The sequence below is a fragment of the Ambystoma mexicanum genome, chromosome 1p (assembly GCF_040938575.1).
Source record: "Ambystoma mexicanum isolate Mex_15411 chromosome 1p, UKY_AmexF1_1, whole genome shotgun sequence".
Lineage (NCBI taxonomy): Eukaryota > Metazoa > Chordata > Amphibia > Caudata > Ambystomatidae > Ambystoma > Ambystoma mexicanum.
Genome location: NC_090921.1, coordinates 971,131,186 through 971,153,621, shown reverse-complemented (window position 1 = coordinate 971,153,621; position 22,436 = coordinate 971,131,186). Strand labels below are relative to the sequence as shown.

The 22,436-nt window shown below is 46.5% G+C and overlaps 1 protein-coding gene across 3 annotated transcripts in view; it reads left to right on the top strand.

Moving 5' to 3' along the window:
- The window catches only part of ELMO3 (engulfment and cell motility 3), a 593,731-nt gene that overhangs the window by 158,840 nt on the left and 412,455 nt on the right, over positions 1–22,436 (top strand). For all 3 annotated transcript variants that reach the window (XM_069653870.1, XM_069653880.1, XM_069653889.1), the window contains one exon: positions 19,361–19,474. In XM_069653870.1, coding sequence (XP_069509971.1) covers positions 19,397–19,474 — 78 coding nt within the window. In that variant the 5' untranslated portion in view covers positions 19,361–19,396. Of the gene's footprint in view, positions 1–19,360; positions 19,475–22,436 lie in introns of those variants that run through there.

Here is a 22,436-nt window from a genome sequence, read left to right as displayed (position 1 = left end):
ACAGTCTCAACCAACCCTTAGGAATCTACATTGATTTTTTCCTTCAACCGCTGATACAGAAAACCTCGACCTACACCAGAGACACTACCCATTTTCTGCAAAAACTGAATTCAATCAACCCACAAGAGAACCAATTGATGTTCACCATAGACGTCAAAAGTTTGTACACCTCCATTCCACACGACCTCGGCATTGAAGCCGTTGAATGGCTGTTACTTCAATCACCGGATGTACGCGCACAAAAAGAATTTATCCTAGCTTTGTTGCAATTCATCTCTGAAAATTCCTATTTTCAATACTGCAATAAGTTTTATTTACAAACTTCAGGCACCTCTATGGGTGCCATCATGGCACCAATTTACGCCAACTGTTTCATGTTTAAATATGAGATGGATCACATACTGACCAAACAAGAATGGAAGAAGGACATCCACATGTGGACCCGTTATATCGACGATATCTTCGGTGTATGGACAGGCACTGAGCAACGATTTGATGAGTTCAATGAATACATCAATAGCATTGACCCACGGATACAGTTTACCAGAGAATCATCACGAGAGAAAATTACATTTCTTGATGTGCAAATTACAGTGAAAGATATGACCTACAAGACTACATTATTCCGGAAACCAACCAATCGTAATAATCTTCTCCACAGGCTGAGGTTCCATCAACCCAGCCTTCTCAGGAATCTACCATTCAGCCAACTACTATGAGTAAAAAGAATTGTTAGTGACCCTGAAGACTGCATTGCACAACAACTGGTAATGAAAGAGAAATTTCTTCAGAGAGGCTACCGCCAGGAGGAACTGGATCTTGCTGCTAATAGAATCAATAGCCTCGATCGGGACACCCTACTCTCTGCTTCAAAGAAACCGGTTAGAGAATTGAAATCACTGGTGTATGTGTCGAAATGTTCAATTCAAAGTAACAAAATCAAGAACACAATCAAGAAACATTGGAACATTTTTAAGAATGACACAAGAGTCCAGGATCTATTTAGTGAACCACCAGTATTTGCCTTCCAGAGGAGCAGGAATCTTAGGGATGAACTTGTCCAGACAAGATTACCTCCAACCAAAATGTCCACACAGCGCATGGGTACATTCCCCTGCCTCCATTGCATTAACTGCAACTCGGTAATCAAAGGAAACGTTATCTTTCACCCACGAACAGGCAAAAAGATTTTTCTAAAAACATTTCGTACCTGTGACAGCACCAACATCATTTACGGCATTAAATGCCCATGTGGAAAATATTACGTGGGCCAATCCACCAGAGCTGCAAAGATCCGATGGAACGAACACCGATCCTGCATCCGAACTTCCAATCCAAACTCTGATGTGGCACGACATTGGGCCACGAATAACCATAATTTGTCACAGATCAAATTCCTGGTGTTAGAGGTTCTAACCAGAAACAATCCCCACGAGGACTTGGGCCTACGTCCTAATCGTAGAGAAACATTCTGGATCGATAAACTCTGGAGTTTGGTCCCCCATGGTTTGAACGAAGAGATAAATTACCATTGTTATATTTGAATCCATTTCTGCACGCTTATTGTGCTGGCGGTTGATGTTCCTGTTGTGCTCATACCAATACTGACCAATATGTTTAAAAAGTTTAAGACATCATGCATCACTAGGATTGCTTGTGATCTTTGTATTCTCCTCGTCCAACCTCCCGGACCTTGGTCTGGGACCCAAGGTGCTGCCTCCTGTGGGCAACACCACTTTGGACGAGGATATGCCTAATGAATTCTGTCTGTTGACCTTTCTTTACTTTTCATGACTGCGCATATTTGTACCAGCCTTGCCTATGCACTAATTTTCAACATAGTGCATCCCGCTAAAACTTGTATTTTGCATTTTGTATTTTGTTTTGTTTTCTGCTTTACTTCCAATATTTTAGATACATCCACACTTGTCTGTTTATTTCATCACCCATGTTCATCATACTTGAGTGTTTTTTCTATTTCTATGAAAATCTCCACATTTTAGGTTCTAGCTAAATTTGATTTTTAGGATGCATTTCACCCTAGCATGCCTCTAAATTGGTTAATTTGTGTAATGTTGCAGGCCCACACCTGTAATGCAGCGTGATCCGCGAGCACCGGCCACTTAATGGCGCTCGTGAGTCACGTGTGCTATAACACGAGTGGTCGTCCAGGCAACCGCCTAAACACTGCTCAGTGGAATCTAAGCACGGCGGCTACACGCAGGAGCTTTTCTGTGCTCCAGATGCTTTAAGGTACGCGACTTTCTCGCTGCGATTTTCGCTAGCATTTCCATTTCACTCTGCCTTTATCACAGATCCTGTCAGGCACGCTGACATTCTGAATCCGACCTTTGTTTCCAAACAGATTTCACTCTGAAACACGTACGTGTTAACATTACGGCTGCCTGCTGCATGCCGCACCGCTGCACCCTACTGTGGGCAGCTTTAACGCTTGTCAGCTCCCATACAAATCTTCCAAGGTAAAACCAGTTGTTGTTCTGATTCTCATTTTGTATTTGGTTACCATTAATCCACTTACTATGTTACATTTTTGTTTTTCTCTATTTTATGAACATGTGTGGACTTGCTACTGATCGGTATGTTTTCATTATTTCTATCACTGTTTGTATTGTGTGTATTATAATCGGCATATTATTTTTTCAATGTTAAATTACATAGACTTGCCCTGATGAAGGAAAAATGTTCCGAAATGCATTGGCTTTAGTCTGAAATATATATGGGTTGCGGCAAATGCTCCCCCACTAAGGAAATATTAGTGACAGCTTTATTCTTCCGATAAAATACTATATGAAAATCAACTGACAACCTCATCTTTATTATTTACCAACCTTGAAGTACTCCGGTGATACCCTGATAAGAACTATATTTTTGAATGTCTTGATTGAATGCCCGGATCCGGGCCCTTTTTGAGAGCGGTTGTGTGACCTTGTATTCTTACTTGGTCTTTAGCTGTTGGTGTATTTTGAAGTCCGGGTGTCTCCAGACTTGTCACAGCCAGCTCCATTCAAATATCTACTATTATACATTTTTTACCTCTACATCTACCTGGATATATAAACATTTCTAAACTAGTGGTGCCCACTTACTTCCCTGTTTGTTTTTTTTTTTTTTTTTAATGGATAGAGACCTTTCCCACTGTTATCCCATGAAGTGTACCCATGGGGTCTAAGCCCGGGTCCCTTGTTCTCATGGGGAGTAGAACAGATTTGGATGCGTTAATCTTCAGCCATGAGAAGTGCCCGAATGTGTCCACTAGGGACAAAAAGGGGGGGAGGGAGGAGCCGGGGTCCACCAGGTAAGCCAAGATGTCATCGGCGAACAGGGAAAGCTTAAATTCCACTTCGCCCCTTTTAACCCCTTTGATATCTGGGTGTGATCTAACTGCTATGGCCAGGGGTTCCATTGTAAGGACAAATATCAAGGGGGACAGTGGGCATCCCTGTCTTGTGCCCCGTGAAAGGGGGAAGGGATCCGACAACCTGCCATTTACTTGTACCCTTGCTTTCGGAGCTCTATATAGTGCAGCCACCCATCCCCTGATGTGTGCGCCAAAACCCATTTTCTGGAGGAGGAGATCCATATATCTCCATTCGACCCTATCAAATGCCTTTTCCGAGTCCAGGGAGAGGACACTCACGTCAAGGTCCGACTCCTGGGCGTGGTGGATCAAATCTGTGGTTTTACGGATGTTATCTGAGCCCTGCCTACCCCTTATAAACCCTACCTGGTCCCCGTGGATCAGTTTTGGTAGTATCTTCTCCATCCGCCTCCCAATTACCTTCGCAAGAACCTTAACATCGATGTTTAGCAGGGATATTGGGCGGTAGGAGGAGCACTCCGTGGGGTCCTTACCTTCCTTGGGCAGCACAACAATTATGGCGTCCATCATGGAGTCCGGAAGGGTCCCCCCTCTAGTACCGTGTTGAAGAGACCTTCACTAAGTGCGGGGTTGAGCGAAACCTTTTATAAAAATAGACTGTGAAGCCATCCTCACCCGGGGAAGTGCCCACCTTCATTCGGCTAATTGCATGTTCCACCACGTCCTCGGTCACCGGGCCCTCTAACCCCGCCGCCATCTCCCCGGTCAGGGCCGGTATTTGTATTAAGTTCAGGAACCCTTCTATCTCCTCGTCCTGCCCATTGTATTCTGATGAGTAAAGATTTTCATAATATCTGCGCAAGGCCTCTCCTATGTGGGTAGAGTCGTGGCCCATGATCCCCTCCTCGTTCCTCACTGCCTTTACCATTCTATCTCTCTGTACCTCCCTCAGTTTCCAGGCCAGGATCCTATCCGCTTTATCCCCCTTTTCATAATATCTTTGCTTAACCAGTTGGAGGCTTCGTTCCGTTTTGTACAGGAGAAGATCTTTTAAAGGAGAGTTCCGGGACTTTTTTTTTATTGTCCCTACGGTTCGGCCATGTGTTTTTAAGCATAACTCGGTAGATCGTAGAAAACTTTCCTATGGACCTTACCCGACTTTTCGTCCATTAACGCACTCGAAATCAGCCGCCATTTTCTGATAATCCTATCATTTCCCCCCATCGCCCTGGCTCACCTGCTTTTGCGGCACTAAATCAAATCCCCCGCCCCTGAGCCTGACATCAGCAGACGCGTACCGCCCATTTCCCAACGCCAAAGCACGTTTCGTGTCAACAATCGCTGCGCCTCAGCTAATGAAGTGTCGCCATGGAAATGGCAGGACGCCTCTTTCCTCAATAAGTATAAACACACCGTTTCACAACACACAGCAGCAGATTTTCGATACCATTACTCTCTGTGTGTTACTTTGAGTATTCTGTGACTCGTTTCTGTGCTCTGGTCAGCTACCTTCGTTGATTGTAGCCCGTGTGAACAGATACCAGTACCACCGCTATAAATTATTTTACTTTCTTTACCACACAATGGCTACAATAATGCCGTATATGTACGAGCCCGAGTACACCGAGGAAGAACTACTGGAAAGGCAAGCACGCGAAAACGATGGGGATTCGGACGGCAGTTGGGAGGACCAGTCAACGGATGAAGAGCCTGGACCATGTCGCATGGACGGCGTCTCCACCTGGTGCACGTGCAATCGGTGCGAGCTAATGCCAACTGAGGAGGAGAACTGCTGCTGCCGTGAAAATTCCGGGTGCTTGGCCTACATTTCGGAAGGCGAGCCAAGTCCGCAATGCATCACCGAGCTGCCAGAGTTCAGGGAAGCCTGCCTCTCACGGACCGTGTTGAGGATGATGATGGTGCTTATGCACGAACTTCGCGGCACTGTTCGTCCGCGTAATCCGAGTAACGAGTAAGTATACTCTGGTTGTGATGTCAGTGATGCCACTACTATTTCATGGTCGTCTCCCACATATAAAATTACATCTACATATCATTCGAACGCATGTAAATTGGTTCCATATTGTGCATTTTCTAGATAGAATTTTTTTCAAAGCAGAATGACATTTTTTACCTGAATCGACATTGATAAGAAAGTTTTGTCATTTTAATACAGTTTGCATCTTTCTTTTTCACAGATGATACAGGCTGGGGGCCTATCGTTGCTTCACTTGGTGGCTTCACGGGAGGCTCGGACACCGCGTTCGGAGAGTAATACCTGCCTGTGCGGTACTTGCCATTAGACAACATTTCCCCAGCGACAGTGGACAATACCGCAGATTTTCCCTGGATGTGCTGCAACCGGAACTTTACAATGTGTAATGTTTATTATTTATGCTCAATTGAAATTAAGATCTAAAATAAAACCCAACATATATTTTAACAATGGTTGTTTTGATTTTTTAAATGAATCTAGTGTGTCTCCATTGAATAGTCTTCCTGTGCCTTGTCTTGTCACACCACATGTCTCCGGCCAGCATCCTCCCTCACGCTGACCGCCCACCTTCAATCCACATAACCGTTGAACCCATATGCAGCAGACATACATATGTTATTTTGCGGGTTGGCATCAAGCCTCCCGGCCTTGCCTCCTCCCCCAAAAATACTTACCACACCACTTTGTTCAAGCGTTGGCAATAAAAGGCCGTTGGATTTTATTGATACAAAACATGGTTATAGGTAAATAATCAATATGGTTGATCATAATAAATCATCCTTTTGGGCACCGGGTACAGAGATGACCCCCTCTGGCCCGTGCCGCCTTGCCACCACAGGCCAGCCTGCTGCTGACTAACTGCCTAGGGATCCAGGGTCTCCAGGGTGAACTGCACCCATATATTCTCCTGGGAGGGTGAGGTATTTATAAACTCACCCCCCTGCCTTCCATGTACTAGATCCTGCAGCCTGCCTCTTACATGCAGTTAGATGGCCTCTCCTTGGTGAGGCCCTGCGGCAAACGAGTCTTGTCTGCACGACCACCGCCCCAATCCACCCCCCGCCCTATCAAAGGCAGTTCGCACCGGGGTACTTGCGCTGGCAAGTGGAGCTGTCAGGGAGCGATAAAGGCCAAGAGGTGCCAAAGACCACGTACACTTCAAAGTGGTCTATAGAGCATGGGTTGTTGTTCCCATGTCTACCGCCAGACCCCGTGTCTCCTGCCAAGCATCCCCCCTCACGCTGGACGGCCCCCTGCAATCCACATAAGTGTGTCTCCATTCACGAGTCTTCCTGTGTCTTGTCTGCACGACCACCGCCCCAATCCACCCCCCGCCCTATCAAAGGCAGTTCGCACCGGGGTACTTGCGCTGGCAAGTGGAGCTGTCAGGGAGCGATAAAGGCCAAGAGGTGCCAAAGACCATGTACACTTCAAAGTGGTCTATAGACCATGGGTTGTTGTTCCCATGTCTACCGCCAGACCCCGTGTCTCCTGCCAAGCATCCCCCCTCACGCTGGACGGCCCCCTGCAATCCACATAAGTGTGTCTCCATTCACGAGTCTTCCTGTGTCTTGTCTGCACGACCACCGCCCCAATCCACCCCCCGCCCTATCAAAGGCAGTTCGCACCGGGGTACTTGCGCTGGCAAGTGGAGCTGTCAGGGAGCGATAAAGGCCAAGAGGTGCCAAAGACCATGTACACTTCAAAGTGGTCTATAGAGCATGGGTTGTTGTTCCCATGTCTACCGCCAGACCCCGTGTCTCCTGCCAAGCATCCCCCCTCACGCTGGACGGCCCCCTGCAATCCACATAAGTGTGTCTCCATTCACGAGTCTTCCTGTGTCTTGTCTGCACGACCACCGCCCCAATCCACCCCCCGCCCTATCAAAGGCAGTTCGCACCGGGGTACTTGCGCTGGCAAGTGGAGCTGTCAGGGAGCGATAAAGGCCAAGAGGTGCCAAAGACCATGAACACTTCAAAGTGGTCTATAGAGCATGGGTTGTTGTTCCCATGTCTACCGCCAGACCCCGTGTCTCCTGCCAAGCATCCCCCCTCACGCTGGACGGCCCCCTGCAAACCGCATAATGCCACGACATATACACGTCATTCATTCACAAACACACCCCTGTTTCGAATTCTTTATAACCCACTTCATATTTATAATGAGAACTTCTTTGCACTTTGCTAGTCAACCCGTGAAGGTGCTGGTTATCTGCTCTTCGTCTCTGTGAACTTCCGTGACCACTTCGAGGAAACTCGTCAGTTTGCAACCTGTGAACTGCTCCCTGTTCTACGACAAGAAACTACTCTGATCCCTGCATCTAACTGTTTGCTCGTCAAGGTAAGGCCATGTACCATACTCATTTTGCGTCCAATTTCTTTTCGTTCAAGACAGTGCATGCAAGGAACTAGTTACATGTTCTGAGTTCAGTCAAATTATTTTTCTATTTTTTTAAAGTTATTCAAATACTTATCCGCATGTGAATAACGTGTATAGTTCCAAGAACCAAAACATACCTTGCATTGACCCTTTTATGTGTCATTTAATTTTTTAACACATTGGTATTCATAGAGAATTGTTGATCTTTACTTTTCAGAACTTTCCACAATGCCTGCCTGTTCCATTGGCGGTTGCCCTTCGAAGACCCATAATAAATCTGAAGGTACTATAATGCATGTTTTCCCTAAGACAATAGATCAGATAAGAGAATGGGTCCGATATTGCGGATATCCACCCTCTGAGCTTGAAAGTAGAGTCCTAGAAGTCTTTGCGGACAAGAGGGGTGATCGATACCGCATCTGCAGCAGGCACTTTACCTCTGACATGTACTCTACATCATTGCTAATAAAGAAGAACACACCGCGAGCGAGGCGAAAATTGCTCTCAACCGCTATTCCCACTCTATTCGTCCACATCCCTCCACTGGTGAGTCAAGTTTACGTATTTATCTCTCGGCCTTGCGGTAGTGTGTAGCATTAGCTAACAATAATTTCCCCATTTATGTATCCACTCAATATGAAGGCGGAAGATTCTCCATCCGTGTCGTTATTGCAGTCATCAGCCACTTCAAGCGCCTATCGGGTAATCTTACTTGGCTATTCTGCCACTGACTTGTTTTAGGCATGTAAATCAATAGTTTTAATTTATCGTGTAATTATTTTACCTAATGGTACACCCTTGTACTCGTCCTCTAGTCTTTGTTTTCAGTTATAATTATTGTTATCCAAAATAATTCAAGTACTGTCTTTCAGGGAGATGCTGAGGAGTCCAACGTATTGACGACTACCGTTGATGTCACTCAGATGCTCGAGGTACGTTTCAGGACAGTTCCATCGATGGAGATCATCAGATCTTGCATTCTTGTAGCGTGATTGTTACACACAATGTTTCTTTCGTTTTTAGCCATTGATATGTCCTTCTGTCATCGCCCTCCTATGTGTCTTCTTTTTTCAATATTGTGTTAATTACTAATGAAAGTCCTATGTTTCAGGGAGTCGATGGAGCATTAGTCCAAGAAGAAGGGGAAGCGTGCAGTTACGGGTCGGCGCAACAGCTTGCAGAAGTGTGCACCGCAGTTACATCGTCCCTTGATGTTCTTATGCATTTCGAGGTATGGATACTGACAGTTCGATCAAGCGAAATCATATGACGTGATTACATCCGCTATACTTCCTTCTTTATTAACGCAAGTACTATGTTTCAGGGAGATGACGGAGCTTCTTCTACAAGAACATCACCCCTAGTAGTTGATGCAGATCTCTGGGTGGTGACACTTCCAACGATCGAGCAAATCGAATCATATTTAGATATCCATTATTTATTTTAGACAACTGATCATTTGTGCAGGTCTATTTAGATGAGCCTGCACAAACTTTCTGTTCTTTTTATCAAAATAGAAAACCATACTAATGCAATTACTGTGTTTCAGGGAGTCACTGAAGCATCATCTTCAATAATATCATCAATGGAAGTCTATGAGGAGCCCGAGGTATGGATCTTGACAGTTCCATCTAACTAGATCAACAATGCGTGAATAATTGTCGTTTGAATGTTCTACACAAAGCGTTCATTCGTGTTTTGCTATTGAGATGTACGTGGGTATTGGTCCCCAAGTACATTTTGTGTTTTCGATATTATTATACATACTAATGAAAGTTCTATGTTTCAGGGAGTCGATGGAGCGTCAGTGCGTGATGGATGTGCTTATCAGGAAAACATAGTCGTTGCAGCGCAAGAGGAAGTGGAGACATGCACACACGAGTCGGAGCAACAGCGTCCTGATGTTGAAGTTCGGGGCAAGAAAGTTTCAAAGAAAAGAAAGCAAAAGAAGGTTAGTGTCCTGGTCACTATATTATGTTGTTTTTCACTGTTAATAGTTCAATACTGTAAGTTGTGTTTAAACTGAACACCCCTTTTCCAATCTGTCCTCTAGTTGCGAGTGGGTGTACAAACTAGATCTACACAGACAGTGAAGCGAACGAGAGATGTTGCTTGTCAAACCTTTTGGCAGGGACTTGAGACTGGAGAAGCATCGTGCCAATGGGAAGAATATGAAGTGATTGACAACAGAGCTATACCACCACCAGCCATTGATAGTGAATGTCCTCCTGGTAGTTCGGTTGCAGTCGGAGATCAATTCACAGAATCCACACCCGCAAAAACTAAGACCGCGAGAAAGTTGAAGAAATTGTTTTATTCACCCATCGCCGGAGAAGGAACAGATGTTGCAATGGAAGAGAATGAAGTAGACGACAATGAAACACCATCAATATCACTGAACATAGCGGAAGACGATATCAGAGATTCTACCTTTCATGTGAGTGACATGTCCTCAACGTTACAGGCCGAACCAGCTGGGATGCAGAGTGACAGTATAAGGAAAGAGGCCAAATTCATTGTATTCGATAGTTGTTTGATTGATATTATTATTCGGATGAAATGTGGGCATTTGGTTGGTGGGGAAGTATGTGGGGAGCCATTGATTAATGTGACTCGTGCAATTCGAGGCACTAACCTTAAAATACATGCCACCTGTACAAAATATCATCCTTTCACATGGTCTGCACAACCTATGCTGGGACAACTGCCAGCAGGCAATCTACTTTGTGCAGCGGCTGCACTTTTTAGTGGTTCAAGTTTTAAAAAATTAGAGTCTTTCTTTCAGTTTGTGGGAATCCATTTCATTGCGAAAACTCAGTTCTACAAATACCAAACCGATTATCTATTTCCAGCCATTAGCGAAGCTTGGAGAATGGAAAAAATGTCTATTGATAGTACATTCGCGGGCAAACGGTTCAGGCTAGCCGGTGATGGACAGTGCGACAGCCCAGGATTTTCAGCCAAGTACTGCACCTACCACTTTCAGGACATGTAAAGTAAGAAAATTGTGAGTTCGGTGGTCGTGCAGGTGTCACAAAGTACATCCTCAGTGGCCATGGAGAAAGTTGGCTTTGTAGCATCATTGCAAGAACTACAATCGCCGGGAATGGTGATCGACCTGATAGCCACGGACAGACACGTTTCAATTGCCAAGACAATGAGAGAACAGTACAAAAATATAAATCACCAATTTGACGTTTGGCATCTTGCAAAATCAATCAATAAAAAATTGTCGGCTGCAGGTAAAAAAAAAGAATTGCAAGGTATTTCACAGTGGTCCAAGTCAATCAGCAACCATCTTTGGTGGAGCTCAAAAACATGTGGAGGGTCGTTGGAAATTCTACTGGAAAAATGGCGGTCAGTAATGCCACACTGTACAAACGTTCACCGATGGAACACGAACCAACATTTCCACAATTGTGAACATGGCCATTTGTCCACAGAGGAGGCACGGAAGAAGAAGTGGTTGATTCCTTCATCACCCACTCACAAAGCCATTGAAAAGATTGTATTTGATAAAACTATAACAAAAGCTTTGAGGGGACTCACGGAATTCTGCCACACAGGAGATTTGGAGGTGTTCCACAATATGTGCCTAAAGTACAGGCCAAAACGATTGCATTTTGGCATGGAGGGCATGATAAATCGGACTTTTTTAGCGGTCTTGGCACATAACCATAATGTTGGCCGTCAACAAAGTAGGACGACCGGAACTTTAGGGACGCTTCGCTACAATAAGGCCTTCACTAAAAGAAGTAAACAATGGGTGATCAAACCAGTGTTTGAGGATATGCAATATGAGTTTATTGAGAAACTTATTGTTGACGTCCTAGATAGGCACATAAATGGAGTTGTGAACGAACCTGTGCAGGGGACAACTGCATTGCCACCCAACATTGCCTCTGTTCCATGTCCACCTAAAGAAGAACTCATTGAGAAATACACATCACGGTTTAAATGATTGTAATTTGATTGTCTGTTCTCTCGAGTCTCCTCATGTCGCAGGCCCATTGAATATGTGTATCTATCCAACCTTGTTCATTTGCGCATTAAATTAAACCAAACAGTAATATAAATCATTTTTCAAAAAATATAGAATGTCTCCGTATTTATGGTTCTGTGGGGCTGCAAAGCACGCAGACAAAATGCAAAGATGGAGTGTAAATTTCAAGTCCTGTGAGAATGCCTTACACTGAATGTAGCTAACTAGGAATGTGTGCTCGTTCAAAGTGAAGGTCAGCTGCTTTGATTTTTTCTCGGGTGCCAGAATGGCCCACGACTCAGTATAAGGTTCTATTGTTATTTGACCTTGACAGGCCGGGACCACGTAAGAAACGATAATGAATATAATTTCAGAAACGAAAGCCATTTCATGTTCGTTCATTAGAAGAAATAACGTTGGCATAGAAGGAGTGGTATTTCGGGGCTGCCCTACGCACAGACACAATGGAAAATGCAAATATAATGTAAGTAACTCTTTAGATGAGTTTATACCGCAATTTAATTACTATACAGTAGCTTTAAAGACGGGTTAAGTTGTACTTGTTCGTTCTATGTGGCATATTGTTTTGTACCGCGCACTATCTTGGGGAGAACCGTCTCCTTTTACGGAAGCACCTCAAAACCTTTGCTTCTGCTTTCTCTCTCCCTCTCCCCTGCTACAACTGGTCCACTGTCTGCGATCTCGGTCCTGGGCCCTTCCACTCTCCACCTGCACTCCCTGTCAACCCCTGCACTGAGGGACTGTCTCAGTATCCTACAGCCCCCCCTTGACGTTTAAAACCCAGTTGCACTGTCCTAGCTATGAAATCATTTCCCGACCGAATATATAAAATGAATAATTTTAATAAAGATCTGATGGTGAGACTAATTTAATTTATTATGTTTTTCAAACAGGTACTTCACCCATTATTGTCTGTGTCACGAGTACCAGACACCGGCGGATGGCTTTTATAACCGCCAGTTGCTTCTCCGCGTGAACAACGTTACCACCCTGACCATTTTATGGGACGATCGCCAAGTACAAGTATGCCCTTACGCGGTCATAACGGCTAGATGCAACATACAGACCGTTGTGGTGGCCTAGTGCCTCGTCGTTGGAACAGCCATGCGATTATCAGTGCGACCGAAGAGCTTATTTTATCGTAAACCAACACCCTGTGTACTGCACACGAACATCGCTTGCCTCAAGACGAACTATTTTGGATCGAGAGCAAATAAAAATGAAAATCGCTGAATATTCTCTAAACATTTGATGTCAAATAAATGTACTTTACCAAATTTACAATCTTGCGGTTTGATTTAAAAGTACAGTTTCATATTGTGAATTGTGGCGCGCTGTGTTGTGTGAGCTGATCTGTGTTGATTTCCGGGTTCTGTGTGGAGTCGCGTAGAAGACGCCTGGGCGCGTTTGCCTACGCAGCACAGTCACGTCACGGATAGAGGCGGGGAATATGAATGTTTTGATAAAGTCTGTTTCAGGGGCGGGGGATTTGATTTAGTGCCGCAAAAGCAGGTGAGCCAGGGCGATGCGGCAAGTGATAGGATTATCAGAAAATGGCGGCTGATTTTGAGTGCGTTAATGGACGAAAAGTCGGGTAAGGTCCATAGGAAAGTTTTCTACGATCTACCGAGTTATGCTTAAAAACACATGGCCGATCCGTAGGGACAATAAAAAAAAGTCCCGGAACTCTCCTTTAACTGGAGCCTATAATCGGTCAGAGTGGTGAACTGATCTTGATCCAAGGGACCTGCTGGAGGGCCCCCCGGCTGGAGTTGAGCTATTTTCTCCCTCAGGGATGTCTCCTGGGCATTCCTTACTCTTTTATTTTGGGCACCCATTTTGATAAGGAGGCCCCTTAGAGTTGCCTTGAAGGCGTCCCATAGGGTGTGCGGACCTACCTCCCCATTGTCATTAAATTTGAAAAACTCCGTTATGGCCTCTAGCACCTCCTGAGCGTGGACATCGTCCTTCAACAGGGAGTCGTTGCATTTCCCTCTACCTCTGCAGTCGCTTAGCTAGCCCCTTGCAATGGTGGTTCGGACCAAATCGTGGTCTGACTAGGGGACGGGGTCGACCTTGTGGCCGGTAACGAATGGGTGCAGGGTCTCGTCCACTAAGATGTAATCTATTCTGGAAAAAGAAGAGTGGATGGTAGAATAATATGTGAAGGACGGGGCGCCCGTCCTAGGGGTCGGGATCGTGTCCACCAGTCCCAGTTCTGAGTTAACCCTTTGGAAGATCCGGGCCATAATCTCATCCGTTGACCTGGATAACTGAGGGCCAACGCGTTTCCTGTCCTGGGTTGGGTCATGACCATGTTGAGAACTCCCCCCACCACCAACCCACCCCGGACAAAGAGCTTGAGTTTCTCCCCCACCTCCTCCCAGAACTGGGCTTGGCCCTCATTTGGACCGTATATCACTGCCAGCGTGAGTGGGGCTCACTGCAGGGTCCCTCGTACCAACAAGTACCGGCCTTCAGGGTCTTTCAGTATTTCGGCTTTTTCGAAGCCAACATTCCTCGCCAGGAGGATGGCCACCCCTCTCTTTTTGGCCTTGTGGGACGCGTAAAAAACCTCCCCTATTGCTGGCCCTCCTGAATTCCCTACAGACCAGGGACCTCTTTGTGGGGTTTTTAGGCCCCGTACATTGAGAGAGCCCACTCCCAGGGCCGGGAGACTTTCAGCCATTTTCTAGTATCGCTTCTCTCCTCATCGACATACCTTCACTACCCTTTTCTGTGTGCTCCTGTGGTTGTAACTGGTGCTCCCCCCTCCCCGCCCCTCTGGGTGGGCCTGAAACTATTCCCCAACTGCCCCCCAAACCCTGTCCAAAACTGAACAACCCCAACATTTGTGTGTCCCCCCTCCCCGGCGTCCAGCCAATTAGTTCTTCCATAGCTGGCTATGGCCGAACCACCAGACTGCCCACCTCGGCCAGGCCATCTGTGTAAAGCTCATCGCCTTGAGCCCCCCTTTCCCCCTTGTCGCATTGTCCCCCCCTGGCCCCCTTATACTTGCTGTTCATGGGGACGCTGTGAGTGGTAGAACTTCCGAGACACCACTACACCATTCCAGATCCTGACGGGTCGCCCCGTCCTCAGTCCTCAGAGTTGTTCCGCTCCCCATCTTTCACTGGTGACGGTGTATTCAGTTTCCTGAATTTCCTTGCGCTCGTTTTCCTTCTCCTGTCTCCCGATGGGCCGGGGCCACTTGGTCTGCCCGTCTCCGGACCCGATGGGCCCCTCCGGGGGTTCGAGTCCGCTATGTAGTCTTGGATGGCTCCTCTTATGTCGTCTTCCATAATCAGAGTCGACCTCTGGCCCATATATTCAAAGGTCAGGGAGAAGGGGTAGCCCCATCTGTATCGCACCCCTTTCTCTTTAAGCAGGCTGAGAGATCCTGGTAAATCGAGATCTGGCCATTATTGTAAGTGATCTCCCAGGCTTTTCTGGCCTCCTCCAGCACTTTTGTTTTCTCAGAGTAGTAGTGGAACCGGACCAGGAGCGACCATGGGCTCCCTGCTCTGCCCCCCCGCCCTGTGCACTCTGTCAAATGTGAGTTCTGTCGTCATCTCTTCCGCAAACGGGAGGGTGATGATGTCTCTCACTGTGCGGGTGATGTCTCTCTCCGTTTCACCGTCCGATTCCGGGACCCCAAAGAGCCTGAGGTTGTTCCTCCGTTCCCTATTTTCAAAGTCGTCCATCTGCCTGGCCCGCTCCTCGTCTCTCTTCTCCAGGGCTGCTAGCCGCATGTCTGTTTGTAGTTCGTGGGACACGGCCGAGGATTGGTTGGTCTCCACCTGTAGTAATCTGTCCTCGACCTTGTCCACCCTCTGATCAATTTTTTTGAGTTTTTGAGCAATATCTGGATGCATGTCCCTGATCTCCTGCAGGATCGAGGCGAAACCCTTTTCCATTGCTGCTGTGGAGCGCGCCGGGCCATCTCGCTCCTAAGGGTCGTGCCTTTGCTGTTACTCGCAGCCTCCTGAAAGCGAAATTCCTGTAGTGTTTGCTGCCAGTTCATCTGGTCACCCCGAGTCCCCCTCTGTCGGGACCACCACGGTCCGTAGGCCCCTCTGGGGACAGCCGGTAGTCTCCCCACTGGGGGGAGCAGCGAAGAAGAGCAGGGGGGGTGGGGGGGACCGTGGCCGGGTCTCTCCCCACCTGCCCCTAATGTGACTCTGCAGCTGCGAGGGGGAAACGGTGTTGGGCGGGCACACGCCCCACCGTCGCCGGGCGGGGGCCTCACACCCCTTCCAGTCTCACCGTGGCTGCCGGGGTTCCCGACAGAGCAGGCCACTGGATCCGTTCGGCCTGGCCCAGGGGGGGCAGGGCTCAGTGGCTGCCTTCCGCAATGTCTCCCGTGGGGGAGGGAATGGACCGATGTGGCCGTGTCTCCCCCTGGCCAGAGGGTCCGGTCACTCTGCGTCGCCGTCTTCACCCAGTACTGGCAGATCCCTCCACTCCCGAGAGCGGCCTGTTCGCGCCTCCCACTCCTATACTTCCGCTGGGATCGGCACCTCCGATCCTGTGCCGGGGTGCTGGGCCCTCTGTAGTGTGGCCCGCCTTGACTTTTTCAGGACTGTTCAGGGCCTAGGAACGATCCGTCCCAATAAGTGGGGGCCTCACTGCTCCAGTCCCCCTAACCCCCTACTCCCCTGTGGCCTCCAGGCAGTGTGTTCTAGCCCAGGTGGGGGAGGGAGGGCAGGGGCTCGCCTCGTGCTCTGGGTCTGTGCTCTCGGTCCGCCGGGGGCCGTTCCTCCCGCGGGTGCAGGGGGCCAGTCGAGGAGTGGGGGCGACGCGCCGGTGTCTCCTCGTGGCCTCGGCGAAACGTCTCCGCTCCTCTGGAGCCGCGGCCACCCAGGCCTCGTCTTCCTTTTCCGCTCGCGTCTGTCGGGGCCCGTTCTCAGGCACCACGAGGCTCCCGAAGATCGCTCTTTCGAGCCTGGGGCGCTCGGGGGGGTCACAAAGCCGAGTCGCCCCGTTAAGTTCGTTTGGGGGGCTCAATCCTCCAAATCAGCCCTGCCTCAGTGGGAACTGCACGCTCAGGCTGCCATTGCCTGTGCGCCCCCTGGTGGCCTCCTAAAATCAGGACATTTAATTAATCAGCTAGATGTCTCAGAATTCTGCCTAATACGTCTGAAATACATTCTTGACAAAATTGCTATGATCAGGGAAATTGTTGAGGTGGCTGATAAACTGGACAGTGTCCCAAATGTGTCACCCTTTAACTCTTTGAAAGGTAATCCTCAATCTCAAGAACCTCTCAACCAGAACACATTTCCTCCAGAAAACATACCCACTTCCTTTGAACTCCCCTCTCTATCAGGCATTGAACTAACAGTGAAATCCTGCTAAGCCTACTCCAAAATCAATATGTCCTATTATGTGGCAGGTTATGATGGAACATCCCAGTCTTTAATAACGCCATCCACCAAATCATGTGCACTTATCTTGAAGGAGCTGTGTTATCCATATCACAATAATCCAAGATTACTGTGTTGTTAAACCAAACACACATGAGCTTTCCAGACCCTCAAGTTCCCACCCCATTCCAGCAATTTCCCTGTTTCAAAGATCCTAGAAACGTTCCACCTTGGGAAAACACATAGAGCACAATAACATTCCTCGCCCTCTGCAGTCAGGATTCAGACCCAAAAATGGGACGGCCACCCAAGCATAAACTGACTGACTGATATTTTCGGAGACTGAGGTAGGGGCAATGGCACTGCGTGGCTCAGTTGGGTCTGATGATAGCGTTCAATACAGTTGAACATGAACTACATTTGCCAGTGGTGGTGAATGTAGAGCTCTGGGGTGTTTTTCTCTTTTCTATCGGTTACATGTGATTTTCACGAATCCAAAATAACTAATCCCAATATAACTAATACCAAAATAACTAATTCCAAAATAGCGAATTCCATTTTTGTCGTTTTTGAGGGGGTTCTCCCCAAACCCCCCCCCCCTTTTTTGTTCCTAACACGTTTCCCCACTCTAAAAAGCATTATTCCCACTCCCAACCCCTTTTTTAGTTTTTTTCCAAATTAATTATTTTGGAATTCGTTATTAATGTATTAGTTATTTTGGGATTTGTGATAATCACTGCATACCTTTCTATCACCTAACAAACAGGAGGTAGATTTGGGGATCATCCATACCTTGTTCACCAACATGCAGTGTGCCTCACGGTTCGGACTGGTCACCGGCGTTGTTTAACATATAAGTGATTCCCTTTTTCACCTTTTTGACCAGCAAATCATCACCTTACAAGCCAATCAGCTAGTCACAATACATTTATTTCGTGCTGAGGCCCCCAAAACCATTAACAGATGTACATTTTGCTGTGTTTTGTCTTTTAGATTTGGTCATGTATTAATGCCGTAACCTGCCCTGAATCTTACTAAACAGGTAGAGGTGTTACATCCTACATTTTTCTCTTTGTAATTCGATAAATGAATATTTTGAATGTGGAACGAGAATAAATATGTTGGATGTATCATTGGGGGTAACCAATATTAAATTTGAACCTTGAGAAGATTATGCTGAGGATACCAGGCCCTATATGTTGAAACATGTTGTTCACTTATGAATGAATACACTGGAAAATCGCCTGGAAAATCGTTTATAAATTAACAAGTGGAGTTTGATGTATCCATTTTGTGTACAATTTGGTTTTATGTGTGTCTGTAAATAAAATAGTCTGTAGTTTTCACGTTAATTGCTGCTATTATTTGTGTGAATATGAATGTTGTATGCTTGGGATATGCATGAGGTACTGGTAGATTGACCTTTGATGTGAATTATCATCTATTTTTTGGTACCCAATGATATGTCATGTAGTTTCTGTCTTTAAAAAAACCTTCAATATATGAAAAAATGTTATGATTTGCATTACAATTATCATTAATGTGTTTGTGTTGTTCGTGTTTGACACGAAGAGTGTATGTGGTATGAATAATTTATTTTATTTTCCATATATATTTAGTCGGGAACCTCCCTTTGTTTATTAATTAGCTCACTCCAATTCCTAACTGTGTACGGTCCTTTCTGACTCAGTTGTAACTGAATGATACTTTTGTAATTTTTCATGCAGTACAAGATGTTTTTCTTCTCAAGAACGACATGCTGTTAATTATCACCTCTTTACGCTGACACAGAAATGGGGTCTGGCTTGTGGTGGTTGGCAAGGCTGTCGCTATGCTGCAAATCATAGCTGTCCATGAATGACGAACTTGATTTATTACCACCACTCCGTTTCATCATGGACAAGCGTTGTTCAGCTAACACAACACTTTCACTATTTAACATCCACATCTGAATCGGGCCTTCATTTTTTTGTGGAAAGTCGCAAGACCTGCCTCCTCAGAGATGTCATTTTGAGGAAACCCCTGGAGTGCCTTTGTTCTCCAAACACACGCCCTAGATTTCAGTGAGTGCTAAGAGCCCATGCAATGATGAACACTGCACTTTATAATTAACTCGAACCATAACTTAGATTTCTTACTGTAAATATCTTTATTGCAATAAAATAAGCCTATTCTTGTAGTACACGACCCCTCAATCCTTTGTTCTCGTTCTGCATGGCTTCTTGCTTAATTTCCACCTATTATTCTAACAAGATATCTTTTTACTTGTTTACCAGGAAAACCGATCATCTGCCGAAGGGCACTAAGGAAAGATGGCCCCGGCCAAAGACATTGTGAAAGTGGCCATACAGATGATTGGGGCGTATCCCCAGCTCATCGAACTTGACCAGGTAAGTGCCTCACTCTAACCTGATTTGTGCACTGGTAATGGTGCGTATATGGCCCTATTTCAAAGAGCCTCACATTTGATCATTGTAAGTGGCCTTTTTGACACACTCAGTGGAAGGCTACAGGTAGGGCTCTCACGTGTTAATTTGTCAGTGGAATTTCAAGTGCTCATAGTCTCGCAGACCGTTGCATCGTTGTGCAGCTTCCACAGAGGTAGCTCAATCGCTTTTATCAGAGATATCATGTGTTGCTTGTGTGAACTGAGAGAAACCATGTATGTGATGTTGCTACCAACCTGCAGCAGACCGATAGACTATTGGGCCCCCGTCAGATCTTATAGAGCTAAGAACACTGTGGACACTACTTCCTCAAAAATTAACTCCTATTACCAGCCCTACTATTTACTAATTACTAGTATGTACTATTTACTAGTATGTCTAGTGTTGTAAATAAGTATATCTCGCCCTCCATAGGAACCGATTCATTGTTGTTGTAGATGTCACTACCATTCCTACTCTTATATATGCTCCTTTGGTAGTATCTCGCAGTATGCACCGCTTGGGTTGCTGGGAGGGATAGGAAGGGTGTGCGGGCCTTGTTACCATGGGGTGGGAGGTTTTTTTTGTTTTTATTTTTACCAACTGTCAACTTTCTAGTTAAAACCCAATAAAAACAGGTTTAAAAAAAAGAGATATAATGTATTGCTAGTGTTTTAGTAGAGCAGATCTAAGGTTTTCTGTGTGGGTCTTGGTCATGAATGACCTTCTGCATTTTGCATCGTGCCTTAAACTGGGTGCATATGTATGGTGGCTTTAAGTGGGAGAGCGCTAATAAATAGCCACACAGGAAAAATCGAGTAAAACGTTTTTAAGGAATATTCTGATGAAACCATGGATGATTATTTCACCCCCCACCAATCAGAGCAGGATTACTGCCCTCATTGGTTGTGGAATGGACTGGAGCCTTTATTTTCAGTATCAAAAGAAAAAACATCCCAATTTGGATGCATGCCGGTGCGCGTGTGTGTTGAGTGTAGAGCGGCTCAACTTGGCCCAGCCCACAAGGTCTGCTCCCCATCAGTCTTCTTAGCTGGGCAGGATGGAGGCCTATTAGTACGTGGATATATTTTCCTGCATGACCCCTATATTTTTGTATTTCTCTTGATCACGTAAATTAATTGTCTGCTTTTTGGTGCTCATGGCCCTCTGCTGGGCCACGCGGCTAGCATATGACAGGGCAGTCTCGGTTTGCCATTGCAGTGTGACAGAAAGGTTTCAGCTGTGGGTCCCCACGTGTTGTGTCTTGAGTGTTTTGGCCTGGACCACACGTGGGATCTCTGTACTCTCTGTGATGTGCTTTACAATCGCTCTTTTCGAGGTTGGCATAAACACTAGGAGGAACTCTTCGGAAAGACCTCCACTATCAGAGCTGAAGCAGTTTGTTGCCACAAAGACTTCAAGGTAACCCCGGCTAACTAGGAGTATCTTCTCCAGAGCACCCAAGTGTGGGGACATGTTCTGCATGTTCCTTGTGTTAGTAGTGTTCTCATGGGACCATTTCTGGCTGGCTACCAACATTCCAATGTCCAAGCTTCTCCTTCTCGGAGCTACATCCAACCTCCAGGCTAAGGGCTCTATGGAGTATGGCATTGGAGATTTGGCCATTGTGGTGCCTAGGCAATCTAAGGCCTGTTTTGGGCATAATACTGACAGTGATCCTTGTAAAGGCTTTAGGCCTGGTACTGGGGTTTGCTGTGAGGTTTACCATAAACCATGGGTCTGCCTGCAGCCTCATACATTTATGCGGCTACCTCCACAGCGCTGCATTCCTTGCCTGTGATACACATTCATTTTGTCCAAAGGATGTGATCCAAGCGGCACAAATGCCCCACTGGCAAGGGGGCTGGGTTGCATGGGTCAGGTGATTTGTTGGGCCCTACCCGGTGTGACTATGCTGAGGAGTGAGTACCATCTGTATCTTCAATGCGGCCACCAGGCAGCCAACCAGGCAGCCAAAAGCGACTCTGGTTTCTTCCCATCTAGATTTTCAGGGTTAGGCGGCAAGGCTCATAAATTCAACAGTGTGAAGGGGTCATCCTAATCTACTGACAGGCAGAATCCATTATCTACCCATTCTCCGTTGTTTTATATGGGCAGCTGAGGTCAGGGTCCTTCTACATCCACACATACTCTGCACCAATCCCCAGGTAATAAGGATCTGCTCTTTACCAAGTTCCAAAAACGTCAGTCTTCCCACGCCATGAGATCAGATTCCATGGGCTCCAAAGGTCAGTCAGTCATCTATGGCACCAGAGACTTTGCCATTTTCTAGCGCTGCCTCCATAATTTCTCCTCCGATGTGTCAGGAAACCCGCTCCCGAGACATTGTGTTATGCCAAACGTTATGCCAAACAGGTGTGTCCTAATTCTCCGACACTGTTGGAGCCGAAGCGTTCACTCACCTCACGTTTCAAATCCCTCCGACAACGCTGTGGATTGCCCTGGAAACGTTGGTTACCCGAGCACCTACGTGCACGATTACGGCGTGTGCAACGTTTCCCTCACGGTCATGTGACTCAGTATAAAACTCTGCCTTGACTGCAGAACGCTGCTTCTGAATTTTTCGTGTGGAGCTGTCTTCTTGTTGTTACCTTGCCTTATGAATTACGACCTTGTTTTGCTTAACGGACTGATATTGGACACCCTTGGCCTCGTATTGATACTCTGGAATTCTTGACTTCGGAATGAACGACCATCCCTCCTGCCTTACGTTTTCTGTCTTGTCGCCTCAGAACTCTTCCTGCTCACCCTGATACACGGAACAAACCAGCTGTTTTCCCCGGGCCTATTGTAAGCACGGAACTCTCCATTTCCACTCATATAAGGAACTCATTTCTCCTTGGGAACTTGTTACGAACTTCCTTATCCTTTTAGGCGTCCGCGTGCCGGTTGGTATAGGCTTAGG